The following is a 20567-nucleotide window of genomic DNA, read 5'->3' as shown; positions in this document are numbered from 1 at the left end:
ACAGCAGCGTGGGCCGAGCGCTGTGCGCCTGACGTGGGACGCAAGGCTTGCGCGGGTGCACGGCTCGTGCAACGTTTGTGCGGGAATCCTAATCCTATTGGAATTCATGCAAAGATTAAATCCTAATCCTATTAGATTGATTTTGTTATTTAGAGTCCTAATAAGATTCTAACTAGCAAATCCACATCCTAGTAGGATTACAATTCCTTTTCCATACCCCTATAAATAGGTGCCTAGGGTCACAATTTATGGGAACGATTGAAGTATTCAAAGGGTAAGTTTTTGAAATAAAAATCAGCCATACACTTGCAAACACTAGCCGAAATTCCTAAGCACCTTAAGGGCGATTCTAGTTGGTCTAACTTGAGGCGGATCCGGACGTACTGTGGACTATCTACGGAGGGACGACATTTGGAGTCCTAAAGACTTGTTCTTGTTCGGTTCGGGCGCAGCTAGGGAAGGCACGCTACAACATGTATGCATCTATTATATGCTAAATGATTATGTGTAAATAATATGCTTTCCTGGCTATATGGTTTTTCCGCATGATTTATGAATTGTCATATGTATCATAACCTAACAGTGGTATCACGAGCCTCTTATTATTTTCATAATCTAAATTGCATGAACATGGTTAAATATTACAAATTTGCAAGAATTAAAAGGGGTGATTAATTTTCGTAATTGTTAATTAATTGCAAATTGCGTTTATTTAATTATACGTACGCAGTTTTTCGGCAGTTTCTTCGTTACTCATCCAAATCGAGTGATTTTTGTGTCAATTCCGCATGTAAAAGGCATTTTAAAATTTTGACAAAATTAGTATTTTTCGGCCGAACCCAGAATTCTCAAATTCGAAGCCTAACTATGACTTTTCGGAGGTTTTAGTTTTTCGAATGCAAAATTTCGTAAATTTAAGATGTTAAATTAAATATTTGCGATTCTTGTTGATAAATCTTGAATTTTTGATTGACCTACTGTATATGTTTAACAAGTTTGAATGCCTAGCCTTGTTAATTATGCAATCTAATTTGTAATTATGATTAATTTGTTGAAAATTGGAATAATTTAGAATTAATTTGATTTTCATAATTAGTTATAATTTAATTAGATACCTATGATTAAAAACCACCATAAAAATTGTAAATTTATGTTAAATTTTAAATTTTTATGACCTAGACTTGAATTCATGTTAATCGGAAATCAATTAAATGATAAATTTTCGATTTTTCGCCCTAAAATTATGAAATTAATATTATTTATTAATTTGTCATTAATTTTGAATATAAATTTTTAATTTTTATGCGATTCGTTCATATAACTTGCACGCACAAAGCAATGGACGCTACGTGTTACCCTTAAGGGGTGTTGTATAGTGCGGGCATGCGACGACGAGCAAGGGATCTCGTCGCCCATGCGGTACGAATGCAGCGAGCAAGGGCATGGTGCACGAGCACAAGGCAGCAGCCCTACCTTGTGTCGTGGGCTGTGAGCAATGGGCGCATGGGCAAGGGCGAGAGCAAGGCACGAGCAGTCGCGTGTGGGCAGCAAGCGTGCTGCGCCACAGCGCGCACTGCCTCGCGCAAGCATGCGGAGCCTCGCGCGCAGCGAGCGCAAGTGTGCATGCGACGAGCGCTGCGCCCAGCGATGGCGAGCAGCGTGCTCGTTGCGACGAGTGCTGCGCCCAGCGATGGTCAGCAGCATGCTTGTTGCGACGAGCGCTGGCGCGCGCCTTACGATGGGGAGCAGCAGCGATGCGACGCAGCGCATGGGCTGCGCGCACATGGCCAGCGATGGCTGTGTGCGTGTGGCCCATGGGCGTGCGTTGCGTGGGGTTGTTGCGTTGAGATTAGATCGTTTTGAAATTTTAATTTGAAATTTTCAGTTTACGTAATTTTAATTAATTTTAAAATTAATAATTTAAATTATTTTCTTGGATTTTTGTAATTATATTAAATTTTATTTATTCTAATTATTTTACTAAAATTAAAATCATGAATTAATTTAAATACGACTGAAATTAAATTAAATTTATGGATTCAATTATAAATTTATATGAGCTTTAAATTTTAATTAAATTTGTATGTTTCCGGTTAGACTAGAAATACATTTTTATGTTTAAAATTAGTAAAGCATATGAATTTATTGGTTTAAGTGGGAGCCCTTTTAGTCATATACTCTTGATTAGGTCTACAAATCCTTAAGGTTAAAACAACTTGATTAGAATTAATAAGGACTGAATAATTTGTAGATTATTGGTGCTTGATTAATTGTTGCAAATGTTTATGTGATGCATAATGTGTTTTACTAACCAGCTATGTGGGCCATTCATGATAATGAATGGGTGAATGGTATATATTGTATATGTACTGTTTTGCAGGTTATGAAGTGACTAGTATGGCCCAAATAGGATAGAAAATATGGTCTTCGTACCATTAATTTGAATGTAATTGGTCTAAAGTACCAAAATTATTTTTCAATTCAAATATGGTCTGCGTACCATCAGATAGTTGTAATTAGTTTTAATTATAAGCTTATCCTATTTGAAGAAAATGGTGCCTCCCACGCAGATTTTCAAGACGGACTTTGAAGTTGAAGCTTCAAGATGAAGTCGGGCCATACTAGATCACATTTATCTTATGCATGCTTTAAGTTATTTATTGCTTTAAATATGTCTTAATTATGCATGAGATTGTGGCTTGATTATGTTGCATGATTAAGGATTTTAGTTCACTTAAAATCTAACCAACATAGTAAGAGCCTTAAGTTCCAAACTTAAAAATTGAGTTAAAAGGTGCCATGCCAAAATATACACTTGCTTGGATATCCTTTACATCAATCTGGTAATAGTTTTCGCTCAGCGAGGTGTTACTTATTGGTCCTAAAGGGGCAAGGTACACAAATAATTGTGAGTACATGTTAGTCTTGGTGAAACTCAACGATATAAGTAAGGAGTCCTTTTATGTCGTGGCAAAATCGATAGGTTTACCTAATAAGTTCTTAGACGTGCCTATCAACCAAGAATAGTTTCTAGACTATTAGCAAAAGGCTTTTGCTTACCTAAGATGTTTTAGGATTAAGTCGACAAACTGTGCTTAGTTCTTCAATGATTTTAGGATCTTGGAATCATTTTATTCACACCTGCCGGAACACATAATTCGAATAAAATGCTAATGACTTGTTTAAATTGCATGATTGCTTTCATTTTCAAGTTATTATTCATGATAAATGTTTAGACTTTGCATGCTTCAATGAATGTTTTAATTATTGTTTATAATTAAATATCTTCCACTGCAATAAATCCTTTTAGAAAGGTAACAGTAAATTTCCTCGATTGGTAATGAATCCAAGAACGATTCACGGAAATGAGAGAAAATGAGCAATTTAAAATGTACGTTTCTTATATCGACTTTTATGGTTGTTTTCGAATATCAAAATCGAATGGCAAACCAATTGGTGCTTGTGAATTCAAAATACAATGTAGTTTTGAGATCATAAAGCATTGAGTTTAAACGCTCAGCCTTACCAATGGTTAACAACCTAATATCTTTGTCCATTTATTTCTTGAATGAGTCTAGTCCCTAGACATTCGAATAGATTGATGCTTAGAGAACTTTACAAGCTTCTGGTAAGATCATCTAGTTTAAATAGAATATTCAACATAAATAAAATGGTAAGAACCTTGTTGGAGTGACATTGGACATGTCTAACAAAATATAAAAGTCAACACTAAACAATTCAATTCTTAAGACTATAAGAAAGGGTACAAGAAATAGGAAAACGAGGAACAAATGAAAGGAATTTACGATTCCGTTTCTACCTATAAGTTTATGTTTAAAGAGAAGTGACCTAGCAATCAAACTTCCTTGGTATCATATACCGCTTGAGGTTCTTACTTCGGTAATAACTCAAACAATGGAAGCTAGGATACACTAATGACCTACAAGTGGGAAATGAAGCATGGCAATGCTACATTAGTTGTAGGGTCATCTAGTTTGTTTTAAGTCCTTTCAAAGGCTGGAACTTAATGGCTATTTTGTTCCATAATCAACATACCTAAATTTCTGTTTTCAAACACAGAAAGACTCACATTCAAGAAAAACAAAAACAATGTTTGTTTGTTTATTTGAATGAAATGGTCAATTACAGGTTGAGTCAATATGCTTGATTAAAACAAACAACTCTTTAAAGAACTTTACTAGGTTCAAATCAACCCCTTGATTTGAGTTCCACTAATCTTTGGCACTGTTGCTTAGACCATATCAACAAGTTAACATTCAAAAGCTCTATTTTGATGGACATTTGAAAGTTCATTGATTTCTAGATCAATTTAAGACGACTAGTCTTACTTGTTGAAAGTAACAAAAGATATGAACTATTGTTAGAACGCCTAGACAATAGAGTTCAAAGCTAAAAGAAAGATTTTATGACTTTATTATTTGAGTGAATATAGGTTTATTTACTCAAATGTGATATAAGTTAAATCTGTTTGGCTAGTTCAAAGATTCAGAAGTATATAATCCACTTGGCAAGAAATCATAAAGATCTAGGTTAGATCATGTTGATGATTACTTGAGACCAAATATGATCATCAATGATTGTGTGTTGTAATTTCACAATCTAGGTCCATAAGATATGGCATATCTTAGTTGGAATAATCGAAGTCAATTAGTACTTGATTCGATTAATGATGAATCATAAAGACTTTTCCTATGATTTCTAAAACAAAATGCTCAACTACCACCAAACTAAACCAAATTCGTCAAAGCTATTGAAAAGTAATTTCAGAATAACTTTTCATAAAATATATCTAGAGAGTTGCAAAACTCAGTGGGAGCTTAGTGTTTGTCATTCGACAAACTAAGGCCCAAGTATAGATATATGTTTCATTGTGATTTATTCAAATGAGACACAAGGGTATTGTTTCTACCACGAATTTTTTAGAACATAATGTTTGTTTTCTCGAAATAATGTCCTTTTGGAGATTCGTTTCCAAAATGACAAGTGGGAGAAAATAGACCTCGAAAGTTTTCGAGGCGAACAACAAACATAAACGGACATTCCGGAGGCTTTTTGAAGTGCTTCAGAAAATCCGAACTTATTCTTTAAGGACTTTAGAAGTGGCTTTAAAGAATAGACATCTCTTAGAAGACATTACAAGTGCTTCAAGGAGAACAGAATATTCAAAGGACTTTCAAGTGGCTATTGATATTCTATTGTTTGATGTTCTATACCCAAGTAGGCATAGAGTTCAAATCACTGAAACTATGAGATTCTTCTATTAGATAGTGAAGAAACATGGAGTTCAGGTCACTGAAACTATGAAATTCTTCTATTAGATAGTGAAGAAACCTACAACTTGCAGTCAAACTATTATCATGTAGATTAATGAGTTTGTGACCTGTAAGAAAGCTATGACGAAACCCAGATTCCCTAAAATGGTTAGAGGCCATAAATAGACTCAAATGTTTCACTACTAGAAAAGGGGATTTTAACGACAAACTTTTTCGTCGTTATAAGTTGAAAAAGTCGTCGTTAAAACTTTTAACGACGAACAAAGTTCGTCGTGATTTTTGTCGTAATAGCTTCCGACGTTATTAGTATTAACGTCAACGTTCGTCGTGAATTTTACACGACGAAATTATTGTTCGTCGTTATTTATTAACGACAAAAAGGTTGTTCGTCGTTATTTATTAACGACAAAAAGGTTGTTCGTCGTTATTTATTAACGACAAAAAGGTTGTTCGTCGTTATTACGTATTCAATGACGTCAAACAAAGAGCAAATAACGACCAACATAGTTGACGTAAAAAGAGAATCAAATTGACACAATAATTTTAATTATCGTCCAACAACGACAAAATATTTCGTCGTTAATGTGACTAAAATAAATATAGTTTGTCGTAAATATGAAAAATATATATAACCTGCCATTCATTCAAAACCATAAAAAGTATATAGAATATTACACTAAATTTATATTAATTAACGTAATCAATTACAAAAGATTTATAATAAACAAATTCAATGTGAGTCAAAACAAACTAATAACGTCAAATATATAACTTGGTCCATACTAAGAATTAAATCTCAATGATTCATTGTTCTTAAAAAAAGTAAGAAAATTTGCACCAAATATCTAAAACTGATGTGTAGCAGCTTCGACCTATTCTTGCATTTCTGATCCTGCTTGTGAAGTTGGAATAGTAACATTAAGTTGCGACACCAATGCATCTTGAAACATTTTCATTCTAGACTCAACCAAGCTAACACGTTCCTTCATTTCATTGTTCTCGGCTTGTACTTCCTCCACGCGATTTGCAAGAACTTCATTATGTTTGTTGGCAGCATTCAATTTAGTTTGAAGCTCTACTCTACTGGGTTGTGGTCCCCTTACATCTTTAAGCTTTATTCCTCCTCCAAAACCTACAACCCGATCTCGAGATTTTGATTTAAAAACTTGTTGTACTACCTAGCAGAACACAAAGAAATTACATTAGTACATGAAGAATACATTTGCACATGAAGATCTATTATTGGTATTTCGAGACAAGAAGTAGATAATAAGGCCTGATCACAATTGAAAAGGTAGTACTAAAGGATGCACCATTCAAGGAAATACCCTGCCCAGATAAGGTAAGCAAAGACCCTGAAATTATTTAGTACAGAAAAACTCAGACTAGTCACTCGCTAAAACTGCCTAAACGTACCATACACAAACACCAAAAGAGAATTAGAGGAGAGTAGTAGGCCTAGTAAGAGTTGGTAATGCCATTCAGAATTGCACCCCAACTAAGCAGTGAGAATCGTTGGTTCAACAAAGCGGGACAGACTGAAAGAAGAAAGCGAGGGTGACGAAGACAAAGAAACAACTCACAATCTAATGAACACAAAAATGCAAGACAAACAAGTCCATGAATGATCACACAAACAAAACTTGGGTGATGAAGAGCTAGGCAACGGTTAAACAATAAACATCACTATTAAAACCTAAAGTCGTCGTTTAATCAGACCAGTTCATTTTCATATGTTCCACATCCACCAGAGTTGAGTTAGACCAAAACCAAAAAATGTATGAATATCCAGGACATGAAAAAGAGACTGGGATATGGTCAAGTTTTTGACACAGACAGATAGTCTTTAGGAGACGAAGCAAAACTAAACGTCCTGTTTGTTATGCTAAAAAAAATCTTGAGGAGTATCATTATATTGAATATCAACCACAACACAAGACACCAAGAAATACGTCAACAATCATTTCTCTATTATGATCCTAGCAAAACCAGCCAAAATCAGAAACATGTAGATCAATCATGGCAATAATTAACTTCTTTGTAATGTAATAGCAAGTCCTTTTTCTCTCTGAAAATCTGTGTTATGTTATTAACCCGCAACTACAGAAACTAAAATATGGAATTCTTAGCTACTAAAAGTTCACGGGCGGCTATGAACATAATGGCCACATAGAGACAGAATAAATTTCAACCTACATTAGTTTTCATCTAGAACCCAGCATGCAACTATTATTAAAATTACAGTTCACAATTTCACATACAACTGAAACAAGAGGTAGTGCTTCCTATGTAGATCAAAAGTTACTACTACATGTAGATAAATCAACGAAAACATCAATATTAACAATGGAGAATTTCAGGATGATAATGATTTCAGGAATCCTTAAATAATTATGTCCAGTCAACAAGTCTCATGTACAAAAAGGTGTATCATTTGCAATACATGGAATAATATTATAATGTTTTCCCCTCTAATTCCCAGCAGAAAGATAAGATGCAAATCACTCATCTGAACTGTCCCACCAATACAAACTCTCAATTACTTTGCCATACAATAAACAAAGAAATTGGAATTCCAATTTAGAGCTGACCTTGAATGAGCTGACCTTGAATGAGCTAAAAGAACACAAACAACCTGAATTACTTTGCCTCGGTATAGAGTTAAAGGGCAAGGGCGAGGGACAAACGATCAACTGTGTAGAATATCCTTATAAACACAAAACCACTCTGACGGAGCTAGGTGAGAGCAGAACCAAACATGAAAGACTAAACTCTATGAATAGTTACCAGTATTACATAATCAATATTCATGTAGTTATTTGAGGTCTTCAATAAGTTACCAGAATATACACCAACACATAGAACAATATCTTGTAGTGACAATTGAATTAAATATTGATGATTCCTAACAAACAAATACTATACAGTGGCAAATAATCATATCACTTGAAGATAACACTATACTAACTACTTATCATTTCAGTATTTTTTGCAGGATGATCTTATAAAATTCTCAAACTCAAAACTGAATGGATGAGAAATGACAGATGAAGAGTATTTACCTCGACTTGAGAAAGTGATGGATCCTTTGCCATTGTTTCCCGAAGTTCTTCCTATAACATAGCAAAAACAAGATCATTAACATTAACTAAAAAAAACGGGCCAACAAAAATAAAGCATTCAACAGACATACATATTTTTGCGTTGTCTCCGCATTTGGAAGCTGAGTTCCTTTCTTTCGAGTGGAGTAGAATACATCAACCAAACTCGGCTTCTTCCCATTATTTCCTCCCTTACATAACAAAGAAAATAATCAGTTGTCATGTGAATTTAATTCCAAACTTCCTGAACCTATGAAATTAGGTATTAATAATCATTCTTTCTCACCAAATCATCCCAAATGACTTGCCTAAAAGGCTTGCTCCCAGTTCGAGGCATTAACTCTTTAAGATACTGAGCCCGATTATTAGAGTTCCTGGCACTTCTTTCCTGAAATTCGAAAAAATTAAATTTCGGAACACATTATAAAGGAAAAGGGATTATAGTTAAGTGATTTTACCTTAAATTCTTGCTTTGAAAAAATCTCCTTAATAAGCCACTGCCACTCACTCTTATTAAGCCCATCAGGTGGAGAAGCGTTGTATGCAGCTTTTAAGGTGAGTTTCTTATGAATGATTTTATACCTTAACAAGTCTGACCTCCATTTTCTCCACAACTCCTTCATATGGTCCAAAACATGCTCCTTGTAGGCCTCCATATTTTCATTAGTAAAGGAATCCTGGAATCAAGTAAAAGAAAAACAAATCAAAGAGTGAAATGTCAGACTAAAAATGGAAACCCCAATAACATAACCAAATCCATAAAAATCATGTTACCGTGACTGCTGCCCACATGTGTTCTTTTTCTTTGTCTCCAATATCTGCCCATTTGTGCACTTTGACCGGACACATGTTAGTATTTCGTACTATAATACCAAGATGTCTGGCAAACACATTGTGATTATCCCCTACTGCCCGATTGTTAAAGAATTGAATTTGCAGCTTCTCATTAGGTTTCAGTTTAGCAATCTTTTTACACTTGTTTCTTCCCCTCCTTTTTTCATTAACAGCTTTCTTCTTTGTAGTAGATTGACCACCACCTTCAACCAAACAATTTAAAAACATAAAATGATTAACATAAAAAAAAGAATAATTCAAAGGCATAAATCGGATGTTAAATTATTACCATTTGCATCCTCTTGAATAGTGTTGGTCGGAGATATCTCCATTTCATTATCATTGACATTGTCATGAATGTTCTCACGAGGTTCATCACCATGATCATTATCATTGACATCCTCATGAATTCTCGTATCAAACTCATCACCATGTTCATTATCATTGGCAACCTCATTCTCAGCCTCGTTCTCAACCTCGTTCTCAGCCTCGTTCTCATCAGAAGCATATTCTACAAAGTCTCTTTCGAATTGTATATCTTCATCTAAATAATGACTTTCTGCATTAGGACCATAACAACGAAGACTGGAAACCATTAAGGGATCAACAAAAGATATATCATTTTTGTTTAATATGACAGAATCAGTGCGAGCTTGAGAATGAGCAAGATGGCGTTTCTTTGATGGTAAAAAATTGTTAGCAGGATGACTAGGGAGGTTACTCTCCTTTCCAATGGAGGCATTGGTTTCAGCATTTGTTTTTGAAGAATACAAATCAGCTAACCTCTTACCACGACCCCTTGCCAGCATAAGAGGTGGTACGTACTCGCGTTTAGATCTTACCATAGAAGATTGTTGTGCAGACCCATTGGGAAGAACCATTTTCTCCTGCATTGTTCATTGGTCAAAGTCAAGTCATACTATACAACCAAATAACTAAAACCCACAAAATTGAAAATAAAAAACTAACAAAACCATCAAAGTTAACCAAAGTCAACTTTGGTCAAAATCTAATTTGTACAACCAGAAAAACAACAACAAATCAAAGCAGACACTAAGCAAAACCAGAATGTCAGACATTAAATGTGCTAGCTGACGACTGAACCCTAACACTTTACACTCAGCTGGCACAACACAATAGTCATCACAGAATCGGATCATGCTTAACCTTCTAATCTTCGATGCATACTGCTGATGTGCAACTTACGAGAAAATGAGGCTTCTATACTGTAATTACATGGAACAATAAAGCTTCTGATAAGAACATCCTCTACTGAATAGACAGACAAAATGCAACTTTGAATGATACTGAATACACAGACAAAATGCAAAACAGAATTCAGTTCTTCGTTCAATAGCCAATCGGTCCGGTGCAAAATGCAAAACAAAATTCAGTTCTTCGAACTTCGTTCATCTGTTACTAACTACTGCTTTGCTTTGATTGTAAATTTCTCTTCCAGGCAAAATTACCTATGTAAGAACTGCAAGCGGCCTGGGCATTTTGCTAGAGAATGTCCAAATGCTTCTGTGTGCAACAACTGTGGGCAGCCTGGGTAAGTTTATGAAACTTAGACTCTTAACAAGTTCATTTTGGTTTATAATGCTAACACTTGTCTACTGTTCCATTCTGCTTAAACTGAGTGCAAACAATCTCTTTGCAAAAATCGTTGTCAGATATTCATGTTATGATTTTCTTTTTATTTTTACTTTCTTTTTTGTTATTCAATTGGGAGCACAACCAAACACAACCAGCAACCCTAGCAGCAAACAACAATAACGCAACAGCAACATGACACAAAAATTGACCATAAGCATATCAACACACGCTGAACCAGGAACTAGAGCACTAGCCAGCAGCAAACAAACCACACTCAGCAGAAACACTAGCTGAACTAAGCAACCAGGCTGAAGTAGACAACAACAACGACCCTGCCAACAAAACAACCTGCATTCCAGAACAAGCCAACAGACTGACTGCACCTAAACACCAGATCCAGGGAGAAAACCAGGAATAAGACAACACAAACAAAACTGAATACAAACATAAATGCAGAGGAAAGTAGCATTGCAGCAGAGTACAGCAGCACTGCAGCAGATTACAGCAGCACTGCAGCAGAGCAAACAGCAGAACTGTTGCACAGCAACTGCCCTACACAACAGCGTACTGGCCTGAACAATGATAGCAGGCCTGTAGCAATCAGTCATACCATATGCCAGAAACCAAGACCAAGACTGAATCTAAGGCATATATATCTTTGTACAGAAATCATGTCAAAGCGTATAAGAGAAATCTGTACAAATGCAAATCGCAAGAATGAACTCAGCATTGACTAAAACAGTCCAATATATTCAACTCAAAAATCAAACCAATTTCTCACAAATAAATTATCAATCAAACTCATAAAAACCTAATTCCAGCAAGTCGCAACTACAGTGAGCATTCTTATTCAACCAATCCACTTTTTAGTTGGAAAAACAGCTCGTAAAACCAAAACGTCAAACAAAAAATCCAATAAAACCACAACAAATACAATTACGGAACGAATAGTCAGGTGGTCAAGATTTTGGAAAGCAAAAGCAAATAGAAAATTGACCAATAAATCTTTTATAAACCTAAACTCCCCCCAAAAAAAACTAAAATTGACACATAACTAAACCACCACAATAATACCAACTGCAACAGGTAACGAATCATTCCTCTCTTCTCCTCTTCACAGGAGCTTGTTTTTCTCCACTTTTGATTGAAATATCTTCCACAATAATGGGATCTATGCCAGCCCGACTTCTACAGATTTCACTGCTTGCACTTGTAGAGGAAGATGCAACATATGTTGGTCTATCAAATTCACTCTGTTGGTATGCTTCACTTTGCTCATCAACATCACTGTCATCATCTAACAAGTTGCGCGGTTGAGTCTTGGATGCAATAACCCAACCTTTGTTAATGTTATCAGTGGCATAAAAAGCTTGTCTTGCCTGACTAGCTAAGATAAATGGTTCATCAGTTTTTAATTGCCTATTGCAATTAATACTAATGGTTCCATATTCATCTTCTTTGATTCCTCTTACCTTATCAAATACATCCCACCAGTTACACCGAAATAGCACAATCCGGTTTCCTCCGAGATATTGTATCTCTACAATTTCTGTTACAACTCCATAATAATCCATGTTCTCATCTCCATCACCCGTATTTCCTAAGACAACCACGCCACTATTTTGTGTTCTCAAATTCTTATCACGGTTTTGTGTACGAAATCTGTATCCATTTACAACATAACCACTAAAAGATGTTACATATTCAGTTGGTCCACGTGAAAGTGAGAGGAGATTTTCCATTTCCTTGCTCTTATTATTCTCATATAAGAGCGCAACCTACCAAAATTAAATAATGAAAAAAAGTAATTAATAAAAAAAATTCACTTGTATGGAAATCAAATACGAAGTATTAAAATATATTCCTTACTTCATCCTTAAACCATTTTCTAAAATTCTCGCTCCATTCCTCTTCGGTGATCCCAGAATCATCTATTGGATGAGTTTCAGAATACTCTCTGTAAGCAAAAAAGCATATAAATATATAAAGAAAATTTTTGTGAATATGAAGAAAAGATATTTACTCTTAGACTCTTACTGTAGGAAAGGTTGAACCTCGTCGCAGTTCTTCAAAATGTAATCGTGAGCTTGATCCATTTCACGCCTGGGAACACTTATAACAGTTGGAGCTCCTAAACCTCTACCAGAATGGCTGAAAATATCCAAGGCTTCATCACTGCCGTTTGCATTTTCATAATTTCGTTCCTGGCGATTAAATCTTGTTTCTATATTATGCATATACCTTGAGCAAAGGGTCATACACTCATCTGCTAAATAGCCCTCCGCAATTGAAGCTTCTGGATGAGCCCTATTTCGTACATAAGATTTAAGCTTATACATATATTGTTCAATAGGATACATCCATCTGAACTGAACAGGACCTCCGATCATAGCTTCATCGGCTAAATGAATTGGCAAATGCATCATTACATCAAAGAACGAGGGAGGAAAAACCTTCTCTAATTTGCAGAGAGTGATAGGAATTTGGGTCTCTAGTTGCTTCAATTCACTCACTTTAAGTACTTTAGCACATAATAAGGTAAAGTACCGTGATAGCTCAATCAGTGCTTCGCGTACAAGTGGAGTGAGTAGACCACGTATTGCCAAAGGAAGAAGATGTTCGAGTATTACATGGCAATCATGGATCTTTAAACCTGAAATTTTTCCTTCCTTAGTGTTGACACAGTAAGATATATTCGATGAAAAACCGTCAGGTACTTTTAACTCTTTCAAAAAATTACAAAATCTTTGCTTCTCGGCAGGAGAAAAAGTAAACGGTGCTGGAGGCATCTTATATTTGTCCCCTTCTTTGACTGGGTGCAATGTGGGCCTTATCCCCATAGCTTCCAAGTCATGACGTGATTTTATAGTGTCTTTAGTCTTCCCTTTGATGTTCATAATTGTCCCAAGAACACTATCACATATATTTTTCTCAATATGCATCACATCTAAATTGTGCCGTAACAAATGTTTCCTCCAGTATGGAAGCTCAAAGAAAATACTTTTCTTATTCCAATTATCACCCCTAAGCTCATGATTTATTTTTGTCTTCACATGTGGATCCTTGGACAAAACAATGTTCTCGAGATCCTCGAGTTGACGAAGAATTTCATCAATTGAACAAGGTTCAGGAGGTAGACCATGCTCAACTTTTCCGTCAAATGAATCCTTATCCTTCCGCCATCTATGGTTCTTTGGCAAATAACATCTATGCTCCATGTAGCATTCTTTGCCCCCATGAGATAGTCTCATTGATCGTGTATCCTTAAGGCAACGAGGGCATGCCAAATAACCCTTAGTACTCCATCCTGACAACATGGCATATGCTGGAAAATCATTAATTGTCCACATCAGTGCTGCACGTAAATTAAAATGATGTTGAGTTGCTGCATCGAAGGTCTCGACACCAGTGTCCCATAGATCTTTTAATTCCTCGATCAATGGTTGCAAATATATGTCAATTGCATCACCGGGTCCTTTAGGACCAGGAATAAGCATCGAAAGAAGTATATTAGACTACTTCATACAAAGATCTGGAGGTAAGTTATATGGCATAAGTACTACAGGCCAAATACTATAAGGTGTTTTCGAGTTTGCAAAGGGTTGGAAACCATCACTGGCAAGCCCCAACCTAACATTTCTAGGATCTGATGCAAACTCGGGAAACTCCTTGTCAAATGACTCCCACGCGGCTCCATCAACAGGATGTCGCATCGTACCATCTTTCTTCTTTTTACCATCATGCCACCTCATCAAAGAAGCAGTCTTTGAACACATGAATAATCTTTGAAGCCTCGGTTTTAGTGGGAAGTAGCGTAATATCTTGTGAGGTATTTTTTTACCATTTGACTTACACTTGTCTTCCCCACTGTGTTTGTTTGTTTTCCATCTCGATGCACCGCAAATATTGCATGCATCTAGCTTCTCATTCTCCTTCCAATATAACATGCAATCATTAACACATGCATCGATCTTTTCATAGGAAAGTCCGAGGTTTCTCATGATCTTTTTTGACTCTTTGTAAGAATCTGGTAAAGTTGACCCTGTAGGTAAAAGCCGATTCTTCAAAAATTTGAGAAGCATGCTAAAAGACTCATTGGTCCAACGACCAAGAGTCTTAATATGAAGAAGCTCCAAGATTGCAGACATTGTAGAACTCTTAGCACCTTCATAGACCGGATCTTGTGAATCCTTCAATAGGTTATAAAAACTTTTAACGTCGGCATTTGGCTCCTCGACATCATTGACATCAGCAGAGGGACTAACATCATTGAACGCAGGATATAAATCCCTTAGAATATCAAAAATTTCATCATGGTCTTCTCCCTCATCATGATCCTCGTCAGACACGATTTCTGACTCATCCAACCCCTCCCCATGATGATACCAGAAGGTGTATCTTTTGATTATTCCAAAAACAAGTAGATGTTCCCTTACTTTCTCACGATCACCGGATTCTCCATTCATACATTTGGTACAAGGACAACGAATTGTCTCAGTTTTCAACTTTTGAAAAGCATAGTCTAAAAAATTATTAACTCCCTCGGCATATGTTGGATCACCAATGTAATCTTTAATGGAAATCCAATCCTTACAGAGAGTCATTTTCACCAAGTATAATAATAAAATGGCAGAAAAAAATTACCTAGAGAATCAACAAAGATAAGAATATGTTATTTTAAAAAAACCGGTCCACGATCATGATAAATGTAAGAGGTACAATAATCCAACACCTAATACGACAATTTTCAGCAAATGCAGGCTAGCATAAAATTTCGCACACATAGTATATTGAGTCAATGATGCTGACTCGACTAGATTTCTTGGTCATATAAGTCAACCAAGGAAGACCTAATACACTTAAAAGTATATAAAACTTTATGAAAAATATTATACGCATACAAGCCTAATTCTTAGGATGGGAATACGACAATACTATATTTTTTCAAACTTTGGATGGGAATCAAACCTAACTGAAGGGTGTATTAGATTTTTAGATGTATCGGGTTGTTGCAGAGGTTTCTTATCACTATGGCTAGCTTCATATCAGGTTTTAGACATTAAGATCAGAAATGTCAGAATATATGCAGAACTTGTTAATTCAGAATATAGGCAGAACTTGTTAATTCAGAATATAAGCAGAACTTGTTAATTAAGATCAAGGATCAGTTTAATCCTGGAATTTATTTATTAAGATCAGAATATAGGCAGAACTTGTTAATTTAGTCAAGGATCTGTTTAATCCTGGAATTTATTTATTATTCATTTTAATATTTTTGTTCTGTTTTCTTGCAATTTTAAATATAGGATCACAGAGGACAGAAGGTTAAACTGGATTATGAGTCAGGTTAAACTCAATTTTAAGCTTATACAAAGATTATATCTAGGATGTTTATTCTACAGTATCGGGTCCAGTCATACTTGTCAGACATCAACAAATATTTAGCAATCAAAACTAACCACAAGTCAAGAATAGAAATATAAAAAAATATAAAAACAAATTAACAACCACTCTGAATCTTAACAAATTGCCCAAAAACAGAAAAGAGTACGCATACCAGGAAGCTTATCCTAGAAATAGACTCAAAAAAGAACAACAAATAAAAATTTCCTAACATAACACAAGCCTTGGGAGAAAGAAACCAATGCCACACATGACTCAGAGAGTAACCATTCTGTCAAGAAGCAGGTTCTGACTCGTATATGAAAGTCCATTCATGATGGAGTTTCCAGGACATTGTATATATTGAAACCTTTGGAAAAATGCATAATTTAATTTTGTTATATACAGATTACAGAGCATACCGCAAATTGACCTTGCTGGGATTGAACTTCTTGTAAAATTTGTCTGAATGTATTATCAATTACTATAATCTCCAACAAGCAAGAAAGCAATATTTACAATATAACATATCAAGAATATATACCCATATGCGCTTGAAGGCAAACCAGAAGTCATAATACAGTTGACCAAAACAGGGGAGAATTGAGGGGAACTTCCATTGCCAACTGAATACTGCATTTATTACTATGAAATTCAAAGCATGAGGTCTGAAATTAACAGCACATAGGCCTCCTATTTGGTAACAAAATCTAAATCAAGTACATATTTGAACATATGAACATCAACAAACCATAAAAAAGAAATCAACATATGAACATCAACAAACCATAAAAAACGCCCAAAACTAATTTCGAAACATACCGATTCGGAGGATTAAATCTTCAATTTCGTAGATTTTGTAACAAACTCCAACTATAGCAGCTTCAATCCTTGATATCGTTCCTCCTCTGTCTGGCTTTTTGTTCTTCAAATTTATTTATTTTCCAATTGAATATGAATCGTGAGTTTAGGGTTAGGTTTTAGGAAGAAGATGATTGAAGAAAATTGAGGAAAGGAAGGGTTTCAAAGATTTTCAGAAAATTGCGCGTTATTGACTCTGAGAATTAAGTGAAAAATTTATTTGCCGCTTCACCTAAATAAATCGCGCTGTGCTGGAGTATATTAACGACGACTTGTTTTTTCCTTTTTTTTTTAATTATTTACTTGTTCATATTAACGACAGACTCATTAAATTTGTTATTCTTAGTTTTAACCAATTACTTCGAACAATGGGGCTTGTCGTAGTAACATAGTGCAAATAGATTATTAACGACAAAAAATTCATTTCGTCGTTAATAGGTTGTCGTTAAAACTGCGAATTCTAGTAGTGTTTTTAATGGTTAGAGGCCATAAAACATACTCAATGTTTTGATGACAAAATTGAAATTTTGTTGATTTGCAAGAATAGTTTCACACCTATTGGTTGCAAGTTTGTTTTAAGGATAAAAACCATCAAACATGAAATTGTGTTCACACACAAAGCTAGATTAGTTGCTAAAGGTTACAAGCAAATTCATGGCATGGATTGTGTTGAAACCTTATGCATAATCTTAATGCTCAAGTCTATAAATCAAGCAATAATTACATATTGGTACATATGACAATTGGATGACAAAACGTATTCCTCAATCAAATGTTGGAAGAAAACTATGTACATGACATGTCATAGGATTTGTGGATCCAAATAATGCTTGAAATGAATGCTAGCTAAAGAAATCTAAGTACAGATTTAAGCAAGCAATTGGGAATCGGAATTGTATTTTAGTGAAGCTAATAAGTATTTTAGTTTCATAAAACGTACATCATTCTTATAGATATATAAGAAGTTTAGTGGGAATACATAAAACTTAATTGGTCCTATGTGTGTCATACACATATCTCTCTATTGTGAAATAACATTCAAATACTAATGACTTAAATTTGAAATTATTCATCAATGATGGACCATGGCGAAACTTAGTGCATACTGGGTATTAAGATCTATTTATAAAGATCTTATAATATTGTTTTGGATTAAGTAATGGCATTTACTAAATCACACACGAAATACTCCATTGGAGACATTCGACCCATATGAATAAATCTAAGTAATGAATGTTTGAACTATGTATAAGCATTTACTAAGTTAAACATCAAAGGATCTAAGTAAGATTCTTAACCTATATTATATGTCAAAGAATTTAGCTGGATTCAGTATCTACTGAAATTGAATGAGCTAAAGTTACATGAATAAAATTCAATTGGGAAATATTCTGCAAAGAATTTATCATGTATGATATAATATGAGGATCGCCAAAAATGTATCGTATGACTTTAGGCATGACGAACATATACCAATCTCTATTGATCTAAGTGAAGATAAACTAGATTGAGATCAAGAATACTTATGGTACTTGAAAAGGTACATAGGAATAGTTCTTGATTCATGGAAATAAAGATATGCTAAATATTGATGCTACACGCAGAAACACTGGCAAAGGATCAAGCAAGATCCCTTTGGAGTTAACCATTGGCAAGGACGAGCTATAGAGCATCGTGTTTTGAAATGGCAACATGGATTGGAGACCATGAGTTGTTGCGTGGGAAATTAAATATTAATTTCTATGTTCTAAGATACAGATGGAAAGTCTTCCACATATCTGTGAACTGCTTGGATAAGTAAATCCAAATAAAGCATCACTAGCAACCTATACAGTTGAAGTGAAAGAACTTATTGCCTAAGAAGCAATAAAACAGGGTTGTTTATGTTAAAGAGTTCTTCAATGAACTTGGGTGAGATCATATGTCTGCTGACTTGATGGTTCTTCATTGCAAAATGCGTAGAACCACTATCGAAGTAAGAAAGACTAGATCACATAATAAACAAACTCAAAAGATCTTATCATCATATCTCGAAAAACATTCGATGAAAAGGATTTTAATATTGGCAAAGCGTGATAACTAAACCTATGCAACAAGTGAGAAGCAACACTCACGATGTAGCACTGGAAATCAAGCATAGCTTTGAATTCCATGAATTGTTTTAAAGATGGGTTTGAGGCCCATGGTTGTAAAACATCGGGGTTGAACATTTATCATATATGAAATGTATTTTTCATATTCCATTTAATCTTGGTTTAGTATTAATTGATGAGTCCCTTCAATTTGACGATATATTCAAGATAGACTGTCAGGACCAGTCCTGTGACTAAGAAATGTCTATCAAGTGAACTTGAATGTCAAAAGTTGAAAATGGTCCCTGGTCGGAGTTTTCTATAAAATTGGACGCATAGAAAACGTTAGACGAGTAGAATGCAAGATGACTAGTAGTTCTGTTTCTTGAACTATGTGGACATGGCAATGTCATAATCATTTGCATAGATACTTACTTTGGGAAGACTAGTATCGGACAGACCTATGAAACTTTACTGTAAGAGATGAAAATCTGTCATAAGTAAATTTCATTAAAATTATTAGACACTAAATCCTCAATACCTGAGTGATTTGAGATTACTTGTTTGAGAACTGGTTGCTTTGACGTTGACCAACCGTCGCACCGTAAAAGGAGGCTATAAAGGCAACGCTCAGGTAATCACCTATCAAAAGAAGTATAATCTCAAGATCACAAGAATGGGATTGTCCTCCCATAAATCGGGATGAGATGCTTAAAAGTTGTACAAGGCCACTCGGAGAGCTAGAAACTGTGAAATGCATGGCCGTGCTAATATGAATCATAGGCTATGATTATCTGTTTATTTGATCAGTTGAACTCTGAAACCGAGAAACACCTCTGGACATAATAAGGATGACAACTCTTACCTTATGTTCAAGAGCAAGCATCGAGCGACAAAGGAATTAGGAAATGCACACTTGTCCCTAAGGACAAGTGGGAGACTGAAGGAAATAGTGCCCTTGGTCCATTTATGCATTCTATGTTAAGTCTAATAAATGCGGTTCAGTATTAATTAACAAGTTAATAATTCAGTGAGATCAAGTGAGCTGAATGCCTAGCTAGAGGCCGCTTCAGTTCAAGTGGAATTAATGATATTAATCCACAGCTTACTCTTGACTGAACCCGTAGGGTCACACAAATAGTACGTAAACGGATCAAGTATTTAATGGCATTAAATACTCTATCTATGGATATTCGGAATCGACGGATCTTGGTTTCAGTGGGAGCTGAGATCGTCACAAGCAAGAAATGAATACTCCGGAAACGATGATATTGCCGGAAACAGGAAATATGGATTGTATCGGAAATATAAATATTATCCAAGTCGTAGATGTTTCCAGAAACGGAAACATGGTACGTATCGGAAAATATTATCGGAAATGGAAATATTGCCGGAATCGGAAATATTGCCGGAAACGGAAATATTGT

At 35.2% G+C, this 20567-nt stretch overlaps 3 protein-coding genes across 3 annotated transcripts; all 3 read right to left on the bottom strand.

The window, feature by feature from the left end:
• Positions 1 to 5955: 5955 nt before the first annotated feature.
• On the bottom strand, positions 5956 to 8811 carry LOC130461275 (uncharacterized). Its single transcript, XM_056829293.1, has 4 exons — positions 8682 to 8811; positions 8488 to 8586; positions 8357 to 8407; positions 5956 to 6472 (listed from the first exon to the last, which is right to left on the bottom strand). The coding sequence occupies exons 1-4, from the start codon at positions 8730 to 8732 to the stop codon at positions 6167 to 6169; spliced, it is 507 nt and encodes a 168-aa protein (XP_056685271.1). The 5' UTR covers positions 8733 to 8811; the 3' UTR covers positions 5956 to 6166.
• On the bottom strand, positions 8800 to 9573 carry LOC110781677 (uncharacterized). Its single transcript, XM_056829563.1, has 2 exons — positions 9170 to 9573; positions 8800 to 9072 (listed from the first exon to the last, which is right to left on the bottom strand). Exons 1-2 carry the CDS (start codon positions 9494 to 9496, stop codon positions 8800 to 8802), a joined length of 600 nt encoding a protein of 199 aa, XP_056685541.1. The 5' UTR covers positions 9497 to 9573.
• A 2346-nt stretch (positions 9574 to 11919) lies between these two features.
• On the bottom strand, positions 11920 to 14322 carry LOC110789178 (uncharacterized). Its single transcript, XM_056829562.1, has 3 exons — positions 12863 to 14322; positions 12695 to 12782; positions 11920 to 12603 (listed from the first exon to the last, which is right to left on the bottom strand). Exons 1-3 carry the CDS (start codon positions 14320 to 14322, stop codon positions 11920 to 11922), a joined length of 2232 nt encoding a protein of 743 aa, XP_056685540.1.
• Positions 14323 to 20567: the final 6245 nt, after the last annotated feature.

Source organism: Spinacia oleracea, chromosome 5 (assembly GCF_020520425.1).
Source record: "Spinacia oleracea cultivar Varoflay chromosome 5, BTI_SOV_V1, whole genome shotgun sequence".
NCBI lineage: Eukaryota > Viridiplantae > Streptophyta > Magnoliopsida > Caryophyllales > Amaranthaceae > Spinacia > Spinacia oleracea.
The sequence above is the reverse complement of the archived record's forward strand: the minus strand, read 5'-3'. Positions and strand labels throughout refer to the sequence as shown.

Excerpts from the sequence above, each read along its gene's own strand:
- LOC130461275 (XM_056829293.1), bottom strand. The coding sequence starts at position 8,732 with ATGCCTCGAACTGGGAGCAAGCCTTTTAGGCAAGTCATTTGGGATGAT. Across the intron at positions 8,408-8,487 it reads CGGAGACAACGCAAAAATAT|GAAGAACTTCGGGAAACAAT; the intron begins GTATGTCTGTTG and ends GCTATGTTATAG. Across the intron at positions 6,473-8,356 it reads CATCACTTTCTCAAGTCGAG|GTAGTACAACAAGTTTTTAA; the intron begins GTAAATACTCTT and ends GTGTTCTGCTAG.
- LOC110781677 (XM_056829563.1), bottom strand. The coding sequence starts at position 9,496 with ATGCCTTTGAATTATTCTTTTTTTTATGTTAATCATTTTATGTTTTTA. Across the intron at positions 9,073-9,169 it reads ACATGTGGGCAGCAGTCACG|GATTCCTTTACTAATGAAAA; the intron begins GTAACATGATTT and ends ACTTGATTCCAG.
- LOC110789178 (XM_056829562.1), bottom strand. The coding sequence starts at position 14,322 with ATGCTTATTCCTGGTCCTAAAGGACCCGGTGATGCAATTGACATATAT. Across the intron at positions 12,783-12,862 it reads GAGGTTCAACCTTTCCTACA|AGAGTATTCTGAAACTCATC; the intron begins GTAAGAGTCTAA and ends TTTTGCTTACAG. Across the intron at positions 12,604-12,694 it reads GAAAATGGTTTAAGGATGAA|GTTGCGCTCTTATATGAGAA; the intron begins GTAAGGAATATA and ends TAATTTTGGTAG.